General features: G+C 49.7%; 1 protein-coding gene and 1 long non-coding RNA gene across 2 annotated transcripts; both read left to right on the top strand.

The window, feature by feature from the left end:
- The first annotated feature begins 347 nt into the window (after positions 1 to 347).
- DUSP5 (dual specificity phosphatase 5) lies at positions 348 to 15,601 on the top strand. The gene is made up of 4 exons (XM_032281589.1): positions 348 to 976; positions 5,498 to 5,637; positions 10,308 to 10,527; positions 14,081 to 15,601. Exons 1-4 carry the CDS (start codon positions 598 to 600, stop codon positions 14,485 to 14,487), a joined length of 1,146 nt encoding a protein of 381 aa, XP_032137480.1. The 5' UTR covers positions 348 to 597; the 3' UTR covers positions 14,488 to 15,601.
- On the top strand, positions 5,644 to 8,591 carry LOC116553919. The gene is made up of 2 exons (XR_004269965.1): positions 5,644 to 7,580; positions 7,904 to 8,591. It is a non-coding gene; the product is annotated as an uncharacterized LOC116553919 (long non-coding RNA).
- Positions 15,602 to 18,453: the final 2,852 nt, after the last annotated feature.

An 18,453-nucleotide genomic window follows, 5' to 3' on the forward strand; every position in this document is an offset into this window, starting at 1 on the left:
CTCCACTGGGGCCCTGACTGACTCCCCCGGCCCTGCTTAGCGCGGCGCCGTAGGGTACTCAGCCCACATCCGTGATCGTGCGGCGCCGCCCCGCCTCCCACGGCGCTTCCTCCTCGGCCTGCACCGTGCTGGTCACCGCGGCCCCGGAGCGCCTCGGACACCCGGCCGGCAGTCGCGGGTGATGGGCGAGTGAGTAACTTCGCTCACCGCGGAGGAAAGCGAGGCGCCTTCCACTTCCTCTCGCGCTGACTAACCCTGGCGCCCGCCCCGCGCGTCCCGCCGCCCCGCCCCCGGTAGGGCGTGGCCACGGCCCTAGGGGCGGGGAAACACCCATATTTGGCCTTATATGGGCAGTCGCGTCACGGGCGGCACTCATTCACATAAAACGCTGCGCGGCCGGCGGAATCCCCGGCTTCTGGGGCTGCGAGCAGCCAGCCTGGGTGTCCAGCGCCCGGGGCGGGAACGCGGAGTTGCGCCGCCGCTCAGGCGCCGGGCGAGTCGCCCTCCCGTGCCTCGCCCGCAGGCACCCTGGCCGTGCGCACCCGCGGGGCGCGCGGCGCGGGGCCGCTGGGCGGCGGCGGCGGCGGCTGCGGCGGCATGAAGGTCACGTCGCTCGACGGGCGCCAGCTGCGCAAGATGCTCCGCAAGGAGGCGGCGGCGCGCTGCGTGGTGCTCGACTGCCGGCCCTACCTGGCCTTCGCCGCCTCGAGCGTGCGCGGCTCGCTCAACGTCAACCTCAACTCGGTGGTGCTGCGGCGGGCACGGGGCGGTACGGTGTCGGCGCGCTACGTGCTGCCCGACGAGGCGGCGCGCGCGCGGCTCTTGCAGGAGGGCGGTGGCGGCGTGGCGGCCGTGGTGGTGCTGGACCAGGGCAGCCGCCACTGGCAGAAGCTGCGAGAGGAGAGCGCCGCGCGCGTCGTGCTCACGTCGCTGCTCGCCTGCCTGCCCGCCGGCCCGCGGGTCTACTTCCTCAAAGGTGAGCGCGCGGAGTCCCTGCCACACTCGCCCCTCCCGCGCTCCCTGGTGCTCTCCCTGCGCCTGGGCGCCCTCCTGTACACCCCGGGACCGAGAGAGTCACCACCTGCCGGAGTCTGCACCCTGGGGCTTGACGTGCTCCTGGAAGGGCACTGCAAATGTCCGCGCTCCGAGCTCCCCCGCTCCCCACCCGCGTTCCTCGAAAGCGCCTGGCAGCCGGTCTGTCCGCCGGGCTGGGTGGAGTTGGTTATGCTGCGGGGGCTGCTGCTGCTCAGCAGTTCGGGGGCCGTCGGCTCGTGCTGGGCTCGGGCCCCATTTCCAGACGCGAGCTTCGCAGCTGTCGCTGGGGTCAGGGCTCGGGGCCTTCCTGATAGACTGATCTGGTGGGATCAGCAGGTCGCGACCCCCTCCCCGCTGGCGTGGCGCCGCGGTGTCCCCCTTCCTCTCGCCTAGCCCGCTGCAGTACGTTAGGCCCGTTCTTCACCGACCCCTCTTGCCTTTTTGACCTGACGAGTCCCTTCCTTTCCATTTCATTTTATTGCTTTTTATTGTTTTTCTCCGGCCTCTTCTCTCCTCCTGGGTCTTTCTCTAGCTCATTTGGAGCTCACACCCTTCCCACCCTCTTTTTACCTCCTCCCTCCTCCGCCCCAGGATTATCCCTGGGACCTGTCCTGAGCTGAGCCTACAGCCGGCCAGCCAGAAAATAGAGGTGCGCGAGGGCAAGGTGGTGTGGAGATTCTGCGGCCTTTGATTTGACACCTCCTGGAGCTACCGCCACAGGCCTGCCCATTTCACCTGCTGGGAAGATAACTTTGGCTTCTGGTGGGTGGGTGGGTGATTGACTCTGAAAGTCCAAAGCATTGGTTTTTCTGGGTCACTTCCTATGACTGCTCCTGCTTTGTATTTGAGTCCTTTGTAACCTCAAATGACACCCGGGGAGACCTGACCCACATGGAGAGATAAGGGCTTAGCCCCAGCAGGGCCCCAAGGCCGTGCCAGCCCTGGCGCGGACACCTTGGGATGTAACAGTGATGGGGATCAGAGCTCGGTACTGGGAGCCGGCGCCGAGAGTTAGGAGCCTGTTTTAAAGCCATGCAACTTGAGTTTCACACACTCCGGGCCAGGAAGATTCTGGAGACAGTTCCTCTCGCTGCTAGCACCTCCTGCAGACTGTCCCCTGTTGATTTCCTGTTGAAGAGATAACAGAGGTAGATGGTAATCGTCCTTTTTCTGGCAGCCTAGCCCTCAGGGGATGGAAGGGTGGCCTTCTAACTCTGCCGAAGTTTCAGCGTGGTTCCTGATTCTTTCTCTTCCTAGCATGGTTTTTGTCTCCTGTTCTTAGGAAAAGTTTCTGCCTCCTCAGTAGCATGCAAAGGGGTTCCAGGAGACCCTGGTCCCCCCTCTGCTCCTCACGCTTCTCTAAGTGGGCCCCGCTGACAGTTTAGAAGTTATTGCCGGCCGGGCGCGGTGGCTCAAGCCTGTAATTCCAGCACTTTGGGAGGCCGAGGCGGGCGGATCACGAGGTCAAGAAATCGAGACCATCCTGGCCAACATGGTGAAACCCCGTCTCTACTAAAAATACAAAAATTAGCTGGGCGCCGTGGCGTGCGCCTGTAGTCCCAGCTACTCGGGAGGCTGAGGCAGGAGAATTGCTTGAAACCGGGAGTCGGAGGTTGCAGTGAGCCGACATTGTGCCACTGCACTCCTGCCTAGTGCCTGGCAACAGAATGAGACTCTGTCTCAAAAAAAAAAAAGTTATTGCCACAAAGTAGGCAGTTCTGTAGACTCAAATCTCAGGAAAACTGTGTTAAAATATTTTTTAAAAGAAGGTAACATACACAGGTACAAATTTGAACAGCATGAAGGCTGTGTGATGAGAAGCAGGTCTTCAGCACAGCTTAGAAACCAGTTCCACTCCCCACAGACAGTTGTCAACTATTTCTTGTTTACCTTTAGATAACTTCATAAATATCTTAGATTGATTTTGTATGGTCCCTGTCCTGCCTCTTGTACTCGCCTAGATCTTGGAGATTTGTCCGTATTGACCATACATGTCTGTTTTACATTTATCTGGTCTCCTGTAATGGCCATTAGGTTGCTTCCGGCCTCACTGTTCAAGCAGTGCTGTAGATCTCCTTGTCCATGTGCTCCTGTATGTGTTGTGTCTTTCAGTAAATCATGAGAATTGCCAGGTCAAGTTATGTGCATTTAAAATTTCAGTAGAAATTGCTGCATGCCTACCCTTAGAACACTACTAAACTTTAAATTTTTGCCAGAGAAAATTTTTGTTTCTTAACTAATGTGCAGATAGGAGTTCAGGTTTTAATCTGGTGGCATCTCAGATCTTGGAGGAGGGCAGTGCCTTTTTACACTTTCCATAATCCCCTGTCCCCAAACAACTACTAAAATGAAATAGTGATGACTGAATTGTGTGGTCAGTGCTCATTTATATATAGTGTCTGTGCTCTCTCTGTTCCTGGTGATGTGGTGGTGATTGAAAGCAGACTCACTCCAAAAGAAGGCTGAAATAGCTCTAAGAATTGCCATGGCTTTTGAAACTCAAATGAGGCACCAGGGAGGAATGTTCTGTCTCTCCACACCTCTTATGGGAGTGGGTGAAAGACTGAGACCATCTAATCTGGAGGATTCCTCTGAATCCCAGCTTCAAGAGGCAGGGCCCTGTTTGTTTATCTGTCCCTCAACTCAACTGAGACTCTGTTGTCCTGCCTTATTTTGTCAACAGCAGGCAGGATCCAGCCCACACCCAGAGCACCTATCTGTCCTGAAGTGATCTATTTAAAGCCAAAAGATGCGGTAGCCTGAAAATTCCTCTTCCCCAAGCCTCATCGTGAAGTTTGGGAGGGCCCAGGTCATTCTTAACTCCAAATTCCCATCCAAAATCCTTGTCTCCTGTAACACATACTGTTGAGGTCCAGGCACAGAAGTGATCAGGTGGTTTACTGACTAGGGATACCTCTTCCGAGGAAGCTGTGTGTCAGTGTGAGTCTGTGCCATTCTCTCTGACTGCTGGAAGGGAAGGGGCTCAGGGGGCTATAGCGGAGCATGGGAAGCTAAGCCGCCTATACCAACACCTTGCATCTCTGCTGTGGTGGGGAGCATGGTCGTTGAGGAGGACCAGGAGCTCATGGGCAGGTGCAATGGGCGGTTTGTGAGGTGACCACAGGGGAGATTTGGGTGTACAAAGTGGGGGAGGGGCAGTTCCAGCATGCTGAGAGGAAGCAGTAATGGCAAGATGACTCATTCTAGGAATTGGCTGCAGCTTCTGGGAGGGAGTTGGAGACTGCCTTGTAATCCATTAACCGTTTGTCTACTGCAGGGCTTTTAAAAAGCCAGCATCACAACACCCAAAGTCAGAGGAGAAAAAGAGGGTTCTTTGGAAAATTTGTGGTCTCAGAATGAATGTTTAATGGATTCAACTCCAAGTGAATTCTCTGGGCCAGAAGCAGATAGAAGTGGGCTTTCTGGAGGCCCTAGGAAATGCCTCAGGTTGCTCTGGGTTAGCAGCAAAAGAGTTTCCCAAGCAAGGCTAGCCTGTTCACCCTGCAGCCCTCAGCATTCAGAAGGTTCCAAGGCCGGTTTTTCATTTGGTTCTTCCCCACTCAGTCTAAAGTCTAATGGGCCTGAGAAGGCTTACTTTTATATGTGCTAGTTTCTGTGACTTGCTCAGAGGGTCGTTTTTACCTTAAACAATCCATTTGGAGAGGTGTAAATGTGATATTAAGGATTCTGAGTCATACATGCCATAAGTTGACTTATTGATGGGGGCGTGCAGGAGGAGTAGGGGAGAACTAAGGAAAGTGGGGATAATTAGAAGGTAGGGTGTCAGGAAGGGGAAAGAGATAGTTTTTGCTCATGAGGGCTGAGAATTAAATTCAGAAGTCCTCATTGTTTCAGTTGGTTTAGAAGGTAATTAAATGGATTGATGACTCCAAATTGGACCTAGAAAGGACTGTCAGCAGTGTTCTTAGCACCTTGGGAGTGAGAGGCAGTGAGGCTGTTTTACTGCCGAAGTTGAAACCTCTTATCAGCCCCCATTTCCTTATGAATGGAGGAGGTTCCAACTAGAATCTTACTTAGAGCAGATGGGCTGGGGAAGAAGCCGCTTTAGAAGACAAGTCTTTCTGCCAATTAATGAAATTTTGCATAATCACACCTTTTTTTTAGATAAACGAGAAAATAGCCTTTGTTTTCTGGATAGATTTGGTTAATATTTGCCAGATGCTAGATATTTTTTTTCACAGTTTAAGCTGCTTCTGATAGACACAAAAAGTTAATCATTGCCTCGGAACGAGTTCTTTTTAGAGGTTTGTGTGTGCGTATAGCCCCTTTCGGGTCTAAATTTGTTTGCTGGTTTTGCTCAATTTTTAATGACCAGAATCTATATTGGCTTAATTTTTTTTAACTATGTAACATTGAGTGTATTGATTAACTATTGGTATTTTCTGACAGCATGAGAAATTGATGCTTATCGTCTATCTCACCTTTTTGTTTGTTTTTGTAGGGGGTTATGAGACCTTCTACTCGGAATATCCCGAGTGTTGCGTGGATGTAAAACCCATTTCACAAGAGATGATTGAGAGTGAGCGAGCCCTCATCAGCCAGTGTGGAAAACCAGTCAGCTACAGGCCAGCTTATGACCAGGTACGTGATGGGGAAGAGGTATCCTGAGTGGTATTCTGGGCTCCTGTCTCCCTTCCTTCCTCAGCACCTGACTGTTCTCTCCCCACTCAGCAATCATGCTTAGTTCTTTTGTGGATCAGGGTGTTGGCAAAATCCCCTGGCTTTAGGGAGCCTCTGTTGCTTGCCGGTTTGAGTTTCCATCCAAGAGTAAATGGGCTTCCTTCCAGCAAACAAGCTGACAAGAGCAAACCAGCCACAGGATGCTTGGCAGCTTCTGGGGAAAAGGGGAAGTGAAAGATACATTATTGTCATCTGGCTTCGGAGGTTCAGAGGAGCTTTGAAATACTGGTCTAGGTTTCCCTGAAGACATCTCAGAGCTGACTTTCAGGCTTCCTGTGTTGCTTTTCTTTGTAATTGTCCAGGCTCTGCAGTTTCTGCAAACCATCCCAGTACCTGTCAAGGTGTGCCTTGTTGGTACGTTTAACTGAAACTGGTGTGGGGGAGTGCTGTAGAGAAAGTCCTATTTGGGTGGTTAAGTAACCTCCTCTAGAGAGTTCTTAGGCTTACAGTTCTGCAGATACTGAAACCAAAGGAAATCAGAAGATACTAGAGGGCTTCATGTTTCTGTAAACTAGTGGGTTTTGTTTTTCTTCAAAAAATGAATGCTTTGCGATAACTCACTAAAGGGAAAAATAAAGTGGAAGAGGGTTACCTAGCACCACCAGGAAGATGAAAAAGCTGGTGAGAATCCAAATCTGGCAGAAACCAGAGATCAGAACCTGCATACCCATTTTACAGAAGGGAAGAGAAGTGTTCTGTGATAAGTGAGATGATTGATTTTTCAGAGTCCTGCAGCTGGTTCAAGGCAGCATGAGGCTTGGAATCCCTTTCTCTCAGCTCCCTGTTGTGGTTATTTTAGGACCTTGTTCTGTTTTCCATATGGTCTCTAAGCTAGACACCTGACCTGGTGGGAGTAACCTTTCAAACTTTTCACATGAACCAAGAACATACCCAAATCATAAGAAGAAAGATTTCTAGATGCTAAAATGCCAGCTCCCTGCCATGAGCAAAACCCTGTCCATGGGGATAAACTTTGAAGTAAAGCCAGGTGACCTTTTCTTGAATGGGCTCCTTGGTCAGGAAGCCTATTAGCTTGTCCAGATGCCAGGGTTAGGATTTTGTTTGTTTTCCTTTATTAGGCGTCCTTACAGTATATGACCAACCCGTGGCTTTCAAGCTGTGGACATCCGGCCTGGCTAGATTTCTACTTTTGCTTGTTTGTTTGGGTTGTGTTCCCCTCCATTTCTCAGAAAGTGAAAGAGAAATAAGAGTTGGCAGAATGTTGCGAAAGCACATCACGTCTTTGGCGAAGCGAGGGGTGAGAAGGCCCTGATGTGTCTTCAAGATTTATCTGGGGAACCCCCTAATGCTACTTCTTAGAAACGCTTCTGCATTAGAGCAGCCAGGTGCGGACGTGTTAACCTTTGGGGTTTCTGAAGGCCTTTGGTTTCTTCCTCTTGGTCTAAACAGAAGTTCAAAAAGGGAAAGAAATGTAGTTTCAGGGGCGTGTTGGGCTGAGCTCCAAAAGAAATTGGATGGGATCCCAGGTCTGGCGTATCAGCAATTTCCAGGCACTCGGGAGGGGAAGAGATCTTGAGTCAACCATCCAGCCTGCTCCTTAGAGGGCGAACCAGTTAGTGCCTATTGGTGGGGACCCATAAGTCATCAGTGGCCACGTGAATCTGTACTTGGAACTCTGACTCCTTTCCAAAGAACTTTCTACCACCTCTGCTGTTTTCCTGGTTTCTAGCTGGTGGTGATGCTATGCCCAGGGACTGGGTCCAGCTCAAGCCAGGACCAGACCTGCATGGATCGCTTAAAACCCTATGTCTTCCCCAGGGAGGGAAGCCATGTTCTGTTCATTCTTCGATCTCGATGACAATGGCAGCTATGTAATGTGCCAGGTTTTTTTGTTTTTTGTTTTTTGTTTTTTTTTGAGACGGAGTTTCGCTCTTGTTACCCAGGGTGGAGTGCAATGGCGCGATCTCGGCTCACCGCAACCTCCGCCTCCTGGGTTCAGGCAATTCTCCTGCCTCAGCCTCCCGAGTAGCTGGGATTACAGGCACGCGCCACCATGCTCAGCTGATTTTTTGTATTTTTAGTAGAGACGGGGTTTCACCATGTTGACCAGGATGGTCTCGATCTCTTGACCTCGTGATCTACCCGCCTCGGCCTCCCAAAGTGCTGGGATTACAGGCGTGAGCCACCGTGCCCGGCTATGTGCCAGGTTTTAATACATTCATTATCCCATTTACACCTTACCAATTATCCAGAGAGAATAGGTATCATCCCCCGTTTAGAGATAAAGGGTCATAGGTTAAGGAAGCTGTCCAAGATCACATCAGGCAGTAAGTATGGAGCCCTGGAACTTAACCAAGAGCTCTGCGATCTGACGCCCAAGCCCAGGTTCATAACCGCTGCACCACATTGACCCCAGGAAGGCTGCTCTGTAGGCATAGAAATTTGGGGAGGCTTCGAGGAGGGGATGCAGTTGGACATTTTATCTCTAGAGGAACAGAGGAAAGAAGGAAATTTTTTCCTTCCTGTCTACCTGAAATATTTGCTTTCTCATATTGATCACTATTGAAATGGAGTCAGACAAGGCCTTGACTCTTATGCTAAGCAGCTCTGGGTTTAGCTCAGCTTTGCCACTGACTAGCTCTGACTCGGACAAGTTATTTAATGCATCTGAGCCTTAAGTTGCCCATCGGTAAAATGGGAATAACCTACCTTACAGATTTTGTTGTGAAATTGCTATGATGTAGGCGCATCTAAAGTGTTAAGCCCAGAGGCCAGCCATAGTAGATGCTGATAAAAATACCACCAGTTGTTATTATTATCTTTGTAAAGTCCTCTGTAATTTTCTTCCAAGTGACTGAACTGGCTTTTGCTTAAACACTTGACTTCTCAGGAAATGAAAAGCTAATGCTGGGTGCAGGGTAAATTGAGAATTGCCTGTGTCTGGCCCCTGTCCCATGCACCCTTCCCTGTTATGGATCTGACTGAGAGTTTCCATTCCACTCTTATTCCAGGACAGGAAATGGAAACACAGGAAGCAGATGGTTGGCATGGGAAAGGCTCCCAAAGACACAGCCACTGTCACCATGTTTCCCTCTCAGTCTCTAAGGGCTCCCATTTTTCTTTTTTTTTTTTTGAGACGGGAGTCTCACTCTGTCACCCAGGCTGGAGCGCAGTGGCACGATCTCAGCTCACTGCAACCTCCACTTCCCGGGTTCAAGTCATTCTGCTTCAGCCTCCCTAGTAGCTGGGACTACAGATGTGTACCACCATACCCAGCTAATTTTTTTGTATTTTTAGTAGAGATGGGGTTTCACCCGTGTTAGACAGGATGGTCTTGATATCCTGACCTTGTGATCTGCCCATCTCAGCCTCCCAAAGTGCTGGCATTACAGGTATAAGCCACCATGCCCTGCTGGGCTTCCATTTTGCCAACCATCACGGGTTTTTCTTGCCACCTTTAGAGCACTGTAAAGAGACAGCCAGGGTCTAACTAGCAGTTTGTTTTAGCTTTGCCTCAAGGTGAATGGTCTCTGGTTCCCCCTTGACTAGAAACTGGGATGTGGGTACCCTCCCCAAAGCGTGGCTCTGTAAGCAGGTCTCACCAGCATCCCCAACAAAACCCTGTGTGAAGAAGGTCAGAGGTGGGGGAACCCCCTCTGCTTGTGGCCTGACAATATTTTTTACCTAAAGATTCTGAGTAGGTAGTGGTTATTTTCATTTCTAAGAAGCCTACTTTTTTGTGGGTGTGGAGGTGCATTTTAACATCTCTAAAACTTGGATGCATCTTAGGATCAACAGTGTCTTAGGTTTGATGAAATATGCTATATAGGCTAGACTTGGTGGCTCACCTGTAATCCCAGCACTTTGGAAGGCTGAGGTGGGAAGATTGCTTGAGGCCAGGAGTTTAAGACCATTCTGGGCAACACAGCAAGAACGCATCTCTACAAAAAAAATTAAAAATTAGGCAGGCATGGTGGTGCATGTCTGTAGCCCCAGCTACGCGGGAGGCTGAAATGGTAGGATCTCTTGAGCCTAGGAATTCAAGATTACAGTGAGCTATGATTGTGCCACTATACTCCAGCCTGGGTGACAGAGCAAGACCCTGTCTTTCCAAAAAGGAAAAGAAAATACGCTATAGAAAATGTCAAGGCTGTAAAGGAGGACACATACGATGTGAGTCCTGCTCCATTTTATCTATACGGAAAGCGAGACTGTCCCAAGGCAAAGGGGCTTGTCCTGGTACTCTTAGGGCAGCTGTAACTTCAACATGGGCCTGTCGATTTTTCCCGTGATGCCACATGGCTTTTCATCCTTGTCAGTGCAGGAAGGCTGCCGGCGTTTCCTGCCTCCTTGATATGTGCAAAAAAGCGAACTCTTTGCTGTGTGGATGTTGCTGTCATTGAGGCAGTCACACAAGGTAGAGAGTTGGCCAGGATGGAGATACCACCCACACTCAGTTGAAAACTGCCCTAGCTCTGAACCCTCTGTACTTGGAAACCAGAAAGGGAACCGCCCATCTTAAGAAACAAATAGGTCAGGGTTGTTTTTTCCTCTCTCAAATGAACAAGCTAATTCAATATTTCCTGATTATCCTTTGTCCCTGCCTCCAGGGTGGCCCAGTTGAAATCCTTCCCTTCCTCTACCTTGGAAGTGCCTACCATGCGTCCAAGTGCGAGTTCCTCGCCAACCTGCACATCACAGCCCTGCTGAATGTCTCCAGACGGACCTCGGAGGCCTGCACGACCCACCTACACTACAAATGGATCCCTGTGGAAGACAGCCACACGGCTGACATTAGCTCCCACTTTCAAGAAGCAATAGACTTCATTGGTAGGTTTAGCCATTCCCCCTGTTATTTTGGGAGTCCTGTTGGGGCATGTGTTCTTGACTTTTGATGTCCTGTGGAGGCCACCGTCACTGAAAGACAAGTGTTTTGTATATGCAGCTGCCAAGAGGTGGAGCCAACATGGGATAAGCCCCCAAAAAGGTAGAAGGGAGGATTTAAGTTGCTATTAATAGGAGCTTTAATTTTCAAGATAAATGAATGAATCTAATTTTATGGGAGTACTCGCTGCCGATCTTGTGATTGTTTCTAGCTGGGCAGGAGCTGAGTGCATCCCTGCGTAATGCTACACACCAGGAAAGTGGGGGGAAGAACCTCCCTAACCGTGCTTCTACGTAGGTTGGGTTTATTTTTAAAACCAAACAGAAGGATTCAGAGAGCACTACTTATGCACTGAGCCCCAAGGGTCCCCAGCAGCTCTCTGTACTTTTGGCGAGCAGCTTTGGGGCAATTTGTTTTGCATTTTCAGCTAATTTTGGATTAAAGATACCATTCGACTCAGGCTCCATGCTGTATACACACAAAAATTGGCATCTTTTGCATGCTTTCTTCATTCTTGTAAGGCTGCTATCATTTATTCCATTGCGTAGACCTGAAAACCAAAGCCTTGGCCTCTGGTCCCTCTGCCAGTAAAGGGCTGTGGCCTTAGGGTTTCCAGGTACTCTGTGTGGCCTGGATTGTTCTCCCATTTGGCATCTTCTCCTCCCCCATCCAGCTCCTTAGCGGGCTGGCCTGATTTTTGTCTGTCTCAAATTTGCAAGTACCACTCCCTAACCTTTTGATCATGCCCCCCTTTCCAGCACCCATTTTCTTCTTTGACATAGGTAGTTGTTGAAACTGGTGCATGATTTTCCTGTATCTTGTTCCAAGGGATGTTGGAGGAAGAAAGGCAGGTGTTAGCATGGTGCTAATTACTTAGTCCAGGTAGCAATTAAAGGCCCCCCTTGAGCCACATGGTGGCCCTCTGATCACCGCACAATTTCTGTTCCTCAGGAAACCCTGACGAGAAACTCATCAAAGGCAAAAGGCTGAGCCTGTCCTGCTTGTCCCCTGAGCCTCTGGGCTGAGATGATTCCTTTGGAGTCTGAAAGGCAGCCAAAATGATGGTTCAGGGTGGGAAACCCTTGACTTGTTCTCCCTGTCCTTGGGAATGCCTTGCCCTTCTCAGCCTGCTTTTTAATTACCTAAGTAGCTACTTCATGAGGTCATGAAACCCGCCCCCATCCAGTTCTCAGAACCCTGCCTCCCTGTCCTGTGTGTGTATTGTGTCTATGTACACGCAATCCAAAAACCCACAGTATTTTGAAAGCACAGGATGCTTTTTCACAAACTCCTTGCCCTGCTAGTGGCTAGTGGAAGGACAGACGGCCTGCCCAGTGAGCCATGTGCTCCATAAACAATCACCCCTTCCAGGGGAAGAGGGCCATGCGGAAGGCAGGCCCCTTTACATTCTTGGATGTGGCACTAGGCCAGTTAAAAGCTAAACTTTCAAGGAAGCCAGCAGAGGAGCAAAGGTAAATAGGAGTCATGACCCTGTAATTCTAGGGACTTTGGGTCTCCCCTTTGAACTAATTTACGGAGACTGTTTTGTTGTTTCTTTTGATTCAGACTGAATTGGAGGACACCTCTGTTGAACTGCTTTGGGGTATCCTGTGGGGTTTTTGTTCAGATGGGGAAACTCCTCCCTGATGCCTCAGAAATTTTACCTTTCAGATCTTGCAGATTGATTTGCATACTTTGACCTTGGGGCAAGGAAGTAGAGGATGGTAAGGGGAATGACTTTTTTTTTTTCTCTTGGCCCTTCAAAATCTTAAATGTTGTTGTGTACTGTGGCCTGCATAGTGCCGGCTACATCTAACTTCCTGTGATATAATTGTTTCCTCACTAGCAAGAGAGGGACTCGGAAAGACTATTTTTTGTGGATTTGATGTGTACACATCTTTAACCTTTTATCCCTTCCCATTTTAACAGTTGTAGCTGGTTTTCTGCGGGCGGGGGCTGAGGGGTAGAGCAGGAAGGGAGGCATCCTCCCCTTTTTGTCATATTGAGCTAAAGAATGCTAACTGATGGTGGTAGCTTTATAGCAGTGACTCCCATTGTTGAGCAAGATGGAATTTGTGAAAGCCATTTATATCCTCCGTCTAGTAGGCGTCACTTAGCAAGGACTATAATTAGTGGCCGGCGCTATTTATTGTGTGTTTGCTGGTGAGAACCCTGGGAGCTGAGCCAGGCATCCTGCCCTGGCACAGCAGGAAGGGGTGCCCGGAGAGGCTGGAAGGCCTCTACCAGGATCAGGGTTAGGTTGTTACCCTTAGAATCAGACCTGGAGAGGCCAGAGTTGCTTCTTCAAGTCAGCCTTTGAGTCTGGGATGCTCTTCTTAGAAAAATGTGCATCGCTAGCCAGACGCGGTGGCTCACACCTGTAATCCCAGCACTTTGGGAGGCCAAGGCGGGGGGGGATCACAAGATCAGGAGATCGAGACCATCCTGGTTAACATGGTGAAACCCCATCTCTACTAAAAATACAAAAAACTAGCCGGGCGTGGTGGTGCCTGTAGTCCCAGCTATTGGGAAGGCTGAGGCAGAAGAATCACTTGAACCCGGGAGGCGGAGGTTGCAGTGAGCCGAGATTATGCCACTGCACTCCAGCCTGGTCAACAGAGACTGTCTCAAAAAAAAAAAAAAAAAGATAAAAAAGGAAAAAGAAAAATGTGCTTGGCCAATAAAAATACGCACAACCTTAAGGATTTTCCAACGCCCTCTTGAAACCGTCCATGGAGGCTGAGCATGGTGGCTCACGCCTATAATCTCAGTACTTTGGGAGGCCAAAGCAGTGGATCACCTGAGGTCAGGAGTTCGAGATCGGCCTGGCCAACATGGTGAAACCCCATCTCTACTAAAAATATTTTTTAAGGCCGGGCGCGGTGGCTCAAGCCTGTAATCCCAGCACTTTGGGAGGCCGAGGCGGGTGGATCACGAGGTAAAGAGATCGAGACCATCCTGGTCAACATGGTGAAACCCCGTCTCTACTAAAAATACAAAAAATTAGCTGGGCATGGTGGTGCGTGCCTGTAATCCCAACTACTTGGGAGGCTGAGGCAGGAGAATTGCTTGAACCCAGGAGGCGGAGGGTGCAGTGAGCCAAGATTGCGCCACTGCACTCCAGCCTGGGCAACAAAAATGAAACTCCATCTCAAAAAAAAAATACCATCAATGGAACCTAAGTTAAGATGGCATCACCAAGAAGGGACTTCTCCAGGTCCATGGCCTCCAGAGGCCGAATCTGCAAGTATCCTGAGGAACTGTGAAGCCACTGTAAGGAATATAAAGATCCTACTTGGGGATTTTTTGCTGTGACCCCAAAAGCTCTCTTCTCACCAGTGGGGATAAAAGACTGGCAGAAGTGTAGCGTAGGGCCACAGCCCTTAGGCAGGCACAACAGTTTCCTATCTAGGTCACTCCAGTGTTTGATTCTCATGTTTTGCCATTGCCCTTAGATTCCAATCCCAACTCACTCCCACCATCTTTTCTTCCTTCCAGACTGTGTCAGGGAAAAGGGAGGCAAGGTCCTGGTCCACTGTGAGGCTGGGATCTCCCGTTCACCCACCATCTGCATGGCTTACCTCATGAAGACCAAGCAGTTCCGCCTGAAGGAGGCCTTCGATTACATCAAGCAGAGGAGGGGTATGGTCTCACCCAACTTTGGCTTCATGGGCCAGCTCCTGCAGTACGAATCTGAGATCCTGCCCTCCACGCCCAACCCCCAGCCTCCCTCCTGCCAAGGGGAGGCAGCAGGCTCTTCATTGATAGGCCATTTGCAGACACTGAGCCCTAACACGCAGGATGCCTATTGCACATTTCCTGCCTCGGTGCTGGCGCCGGTGCCCACCCACTCGACAGTCTCAGAGCTCAGCAGAAGCCCTGTGGCCACAGCCACATCCTGCTAAAACTGGGATGGAGGAACCAGCCCAGCCCCAAGAGCAACTGTGATTTTTGGTTTTAAGACTCATGGACATTTCATACCTGTGCAATACTGAAGACCTCACTCTGTCATGCTGCCCCAGTGAGACAGTGAGTGGTCACCAGGCTTGCAAATGAACTTCAGACAGACCTTGGGATAGGTTCTCGGGACTGAAGGAAGGCCAAGCCATTAGGGGAGCACAGCATGTGCTGACTACTGTACTTCCAGAATCCCTTCCCTCTCGGGACTGCCCAGTCCTTGCACCTCAAAGTTCGCCTTTTCATTTCAAGCATAAGGCAATAAATACCTGCAGCAACATGGGAGAAAGAAGTTGCTGGACCAGGAGAAAAGGCAGTTACGAAGCCAATTCATTTTGAAGGAAGCACAATTTCCACCTTATTTTTTGAACTTTGGCAGTTTCAGTGTCTTTGTCTCCGTTGCTTCAGGCCATAAGCTGATCACTGTCTAGTTGGGAAAGTAACCCTACAGGGTTTGTAGGGACATGATCAGTATCCTGATTTGAAGCCTGAAATGTTTTTAGATACCCTCTTGGGTCCAGTGAGGTAGTTGGTTGAAGTAGCAAGATGCTGGCTTTTCTGGTTGTTGTTTTTTTTTGGCCGTGGGTTCTTCACTGACCTTGGACTTTGGCATGATTCTTATTCATACTTGAACTTGTCTCATTCCACCTCTTCTCAGAGCAACTCTTCATTTGAGAAAAGAGTTTTTCAGATCATAGACCAAAAATAGTCATCCCTTCGAGGTGGTGGCAGTAGATGCCTGGGGGAGAAGGGTACTTGCCGTGTATCCTGGGTCAGTGGTGCTGAGCACCGGTTTCCTCAGCTTCCTGTCCTTCTGTGTGCTTATGTTTCTTGTGACAGTCGTTTTCCTCCCTGCCCCTGGAGGCCGTCTTCAAGCTGTGGACTTCTGGGATTTACAGATTTTGTAATGTGGTACTACTTTTTTTTTTTTTTGTCTGTTAGTTATTTCTCCAGGGGAAAAGGCAATAATTTTCTAAAACCCATGTGAATGTGAAGAAAAGCAGTATGTTGTTGGTTGTTGTTTTTTATAGTGTAAAATAAAAATAGTAAAAGGAAAAAGCACTTCTTCATGTTGTTGGTGAATTGGGATAAGGTAGGAATACCGTTGGGTGGGGACCCAGCCTGCTTCACTGGGATTTATTTCTAAATGAACCACAGGGTGATGGTGGTGGAGGTGCAGCTATCGGTGTGACAATACAGAATGTTGCTTTCCGACTGAGGGTTCCCTCAGCTCCCTTGTAAGAGGAGTCCTTAGTGCAGGCCTCACAGGGAGGTGATCGGAGCATCTGCCCACTCAGGGCCCTTCATTCCCATCACAGTAGGCAAAAAGCTCTACTTGAACCTCAGATTCCTCAGCTGTGAAAAGAGTGAACTGAGTTAGATGATCCCAAGAGTCCCTTAAAGCATAAGACCCTTGGTTCCAGTAAACCTGAGTGCCAAGTTTGTGGCCAGCCTCCTCCCTCCAGTGCCTGGCACATGGCAGACTCGGAAAAGGCTGGGTAAGTGGCCAAGGGATGGAGAAGTGAATGAGGTGAAAGTTTACCTTGCCTGCCTGCCTGCACCCCTCTTTCCAGCAACTAATTCTAGATAATTCCCCAGAAGTTCCAAGGTAAATCCCTCAACTAGGGGGTTTAAATCCAAGGCTGAATTGACTTGCTTTGTGAGTAATTTCCTCTGTGTAGGTGGAGGAAGGAAGGGACAATTGTCACCTTCTCCTCATGATTGGCTCTGCCTGGGCTCCAGCCTAACTCCTGGGGCCTGTGCCTAATCTGAGGGAACAGGGAACTGGTTGGGATTTATGCCGTCTCAGTCAGCTGATACCTAACATGGGGATTCCATCCATACTTCTCAATGCTGGAGGGTCCAAAGGGCATTCAGCTCCCGAACATGCCCTGTGTCAACAAATAGCGAGATGGCTGCGGAGCACAGGCAGCCCTGCTCCCTAAACTACTCACCTCAAAGGCTTTGCCCGAGGTCTTTCTTTCCACCTGCCTTTCCTTTCCCCAACCCTCCTTTCAGAGGTTCCTTGGAAAGTCCACAGATGAGAAGGTCACCCAGGATCAGAATGCTGAGTTTCTTTCAGACCACTCCCCTCATCTGTGTAACCAAATAGCTTCCACAGTGAAGATCACCAGACCAGGTGGTGAGAAGTTCTGGGTTCTAGCCCTTGCCCTGCCCCCAACTCTCCAGTGCTTTAGAGCTAACCTCCAACCTCTACAGACTAGATTTCTCCAAGGCTCAGTCTAGCTGGTGCCTAAACCTTGTTGGTGTCCCATTTCTGAGCCTCTGACCAGCACTATAGTGTGTCCCTGAAGCCTGCCCATTGTGCATTGTGCGGGCCTGTGTGGGTGCTGAGTGGCTGAAGGAACCTTGAGTAGGGAAAGCCAGGGAGTAGGAAGCTGGGGTGATGTGCTAAGCTCATCCCACTTGCTGACATTTGCTTTATTTCATTAAAGTCTTTCTCTGAAGGGTGAGTAAGTCCTCTAAATCAGGCATATGAGGATTGCTCATCGGCGGGTGAGTCACTGGAGGGTAAGCCGAGTGAAGCCCCACAGCTGGGGATGGCTCTAGAACCCTCACTCCACTTAATAGTCTCTTCATTAATTACATCTCCATTCTTGCCAAGACCAACTCTACACTGGCTTCCAGTGCCAGGCGGGGAATTCAAGCTGATGGTGTTTCGATCCTTTATCCCCAGGTTTTGAGAAACACCTCTGTCGGTCTCCAAGCATCATCACATGTAGAGCTGAGTTTGGGAGAAGAGAGATGTTCTTTCTTTCCCAGCTGTACCTGTGGGCAAGCCCCCTCACATCCACCCTAGCTAATGAGCTAGGCCTGATGGGGCAGGAGTTGTGTGAGCAGCCTCTACCCAGGATCCAGTGTGCTGGCAGGAGCCCTGGGTACCCGTGGATCTTCACTGTGTGAGGACCTCGGAAAAATGCCTCCTGATTTCAGCACTTTGAACAGGTCTATCTCTTAGAGTTGCTGGTAGTTTTTCTTCTGGACACCATAAAGCTCATGACTACCCCTGTTTCCCTTCCTTGCTAAGGCCACCAGGCAGCTCAGAACTAAATTCTTAGCCCACTTCTGGCAGTTTTGTATGAACTTAACATGAATTTCTGGTATTGATTCCACTCTGTTTCTCTTAAATTTTCCCATCTTTATTTTCTTTTTACTTCCATTTCCTCAGCATCCTTAAAAAGAACAGCAAAACTTTTACACCCTCTTTAAAGATTAAATAGACTCCAATACATTTATAGAATGAAATAGGATATAAATACATATAGAGAGTAGGTTGGGCATCCTCAGTGCTGCCGTTCTCCATCTCACCCTGAAGGGCTCATCCGTAAGACTGGGTTCCTTTACCTTTTCGGTGAGTCTGCCAGGTTGTTGTCTCTTATTTCTGAAATAGATTGTGTCCGGAGCCCAAACCTCATAGCTGGGGCCCTGGATCCTTGCCTCAGAATCACTGGAACTGCCCTCTACTTTCAGCCATGTATTCTGCTGCCAGTACCCTTCTATGGAGAGTGCTGGCACTGATGGACAGATGCTCAAAGCTATGGCTCACGCCCTCTGACCCCTAACCACTGGATGGGATGAAAGGGACTCCCATGCTTAAATAACCATCACCCTTCCATCCATTTGGCAATCAGCCCCTGCTACAACCTGGGATTCAGGAGAAAACAGCCATATGGCCCCACCTTCATGGGTTCATGAATACTGATGACTTCACCAGGCTTTCCGTCCTAGCCTGGAGCCAGCCTCCTTAGTTGGACCAATGTCCTTAGCCCCACACAATCACCTTCTCCAGCTCCTCTCTTCTAGCCTCCAGCTCCATCCTGTCCTACCTATGGTTCAGCACAACCTCATACCCAAGCTCCTCAGATATGCCAGCCTGTGGTTATGGCTGTGTT

The sequence above is a fragment of the Sapajus apella genome, unplaced genomic scaffold, assembly GCF_009761245.1.
Source record: "Sapajus apella isolate SASKATOON/1434 unplaced genomic scaffold, GSC_monkey_1.0 scaffold13, whole genome shotgun sequence".
NCBI lineage: Eukaryota > Metazoa > Chordata > Mammalia > Primates > Cebidae > Sapajus > Sapajus apella.

Excerpts from the sequence above, each read along its gene's own strand:
- DUSP5 (XM_032281589.1), top strand. The coding sequence starts at position 598 with ATGAAGGTCACGTCGCTCGACGGGCGCCAGCTGCGCAAGATGCTCCGC. Across the intron at positions 5,638-10,307 it reads ACAGGCCAGCTTATGACCAG|GGTGGCCCAGTTGAAATCCT; the intron begins GTACGTGATGGG and ends CCCTGCCTCCAG. Across the intron at positions 10,528-14,080 it reads AGAAGCAATAGACTTCATTG|ACTGTGTCAGGGAAAAGGGA; the intron begins GTAGGTTTAGCC and ends TCTTCCTTCCAG.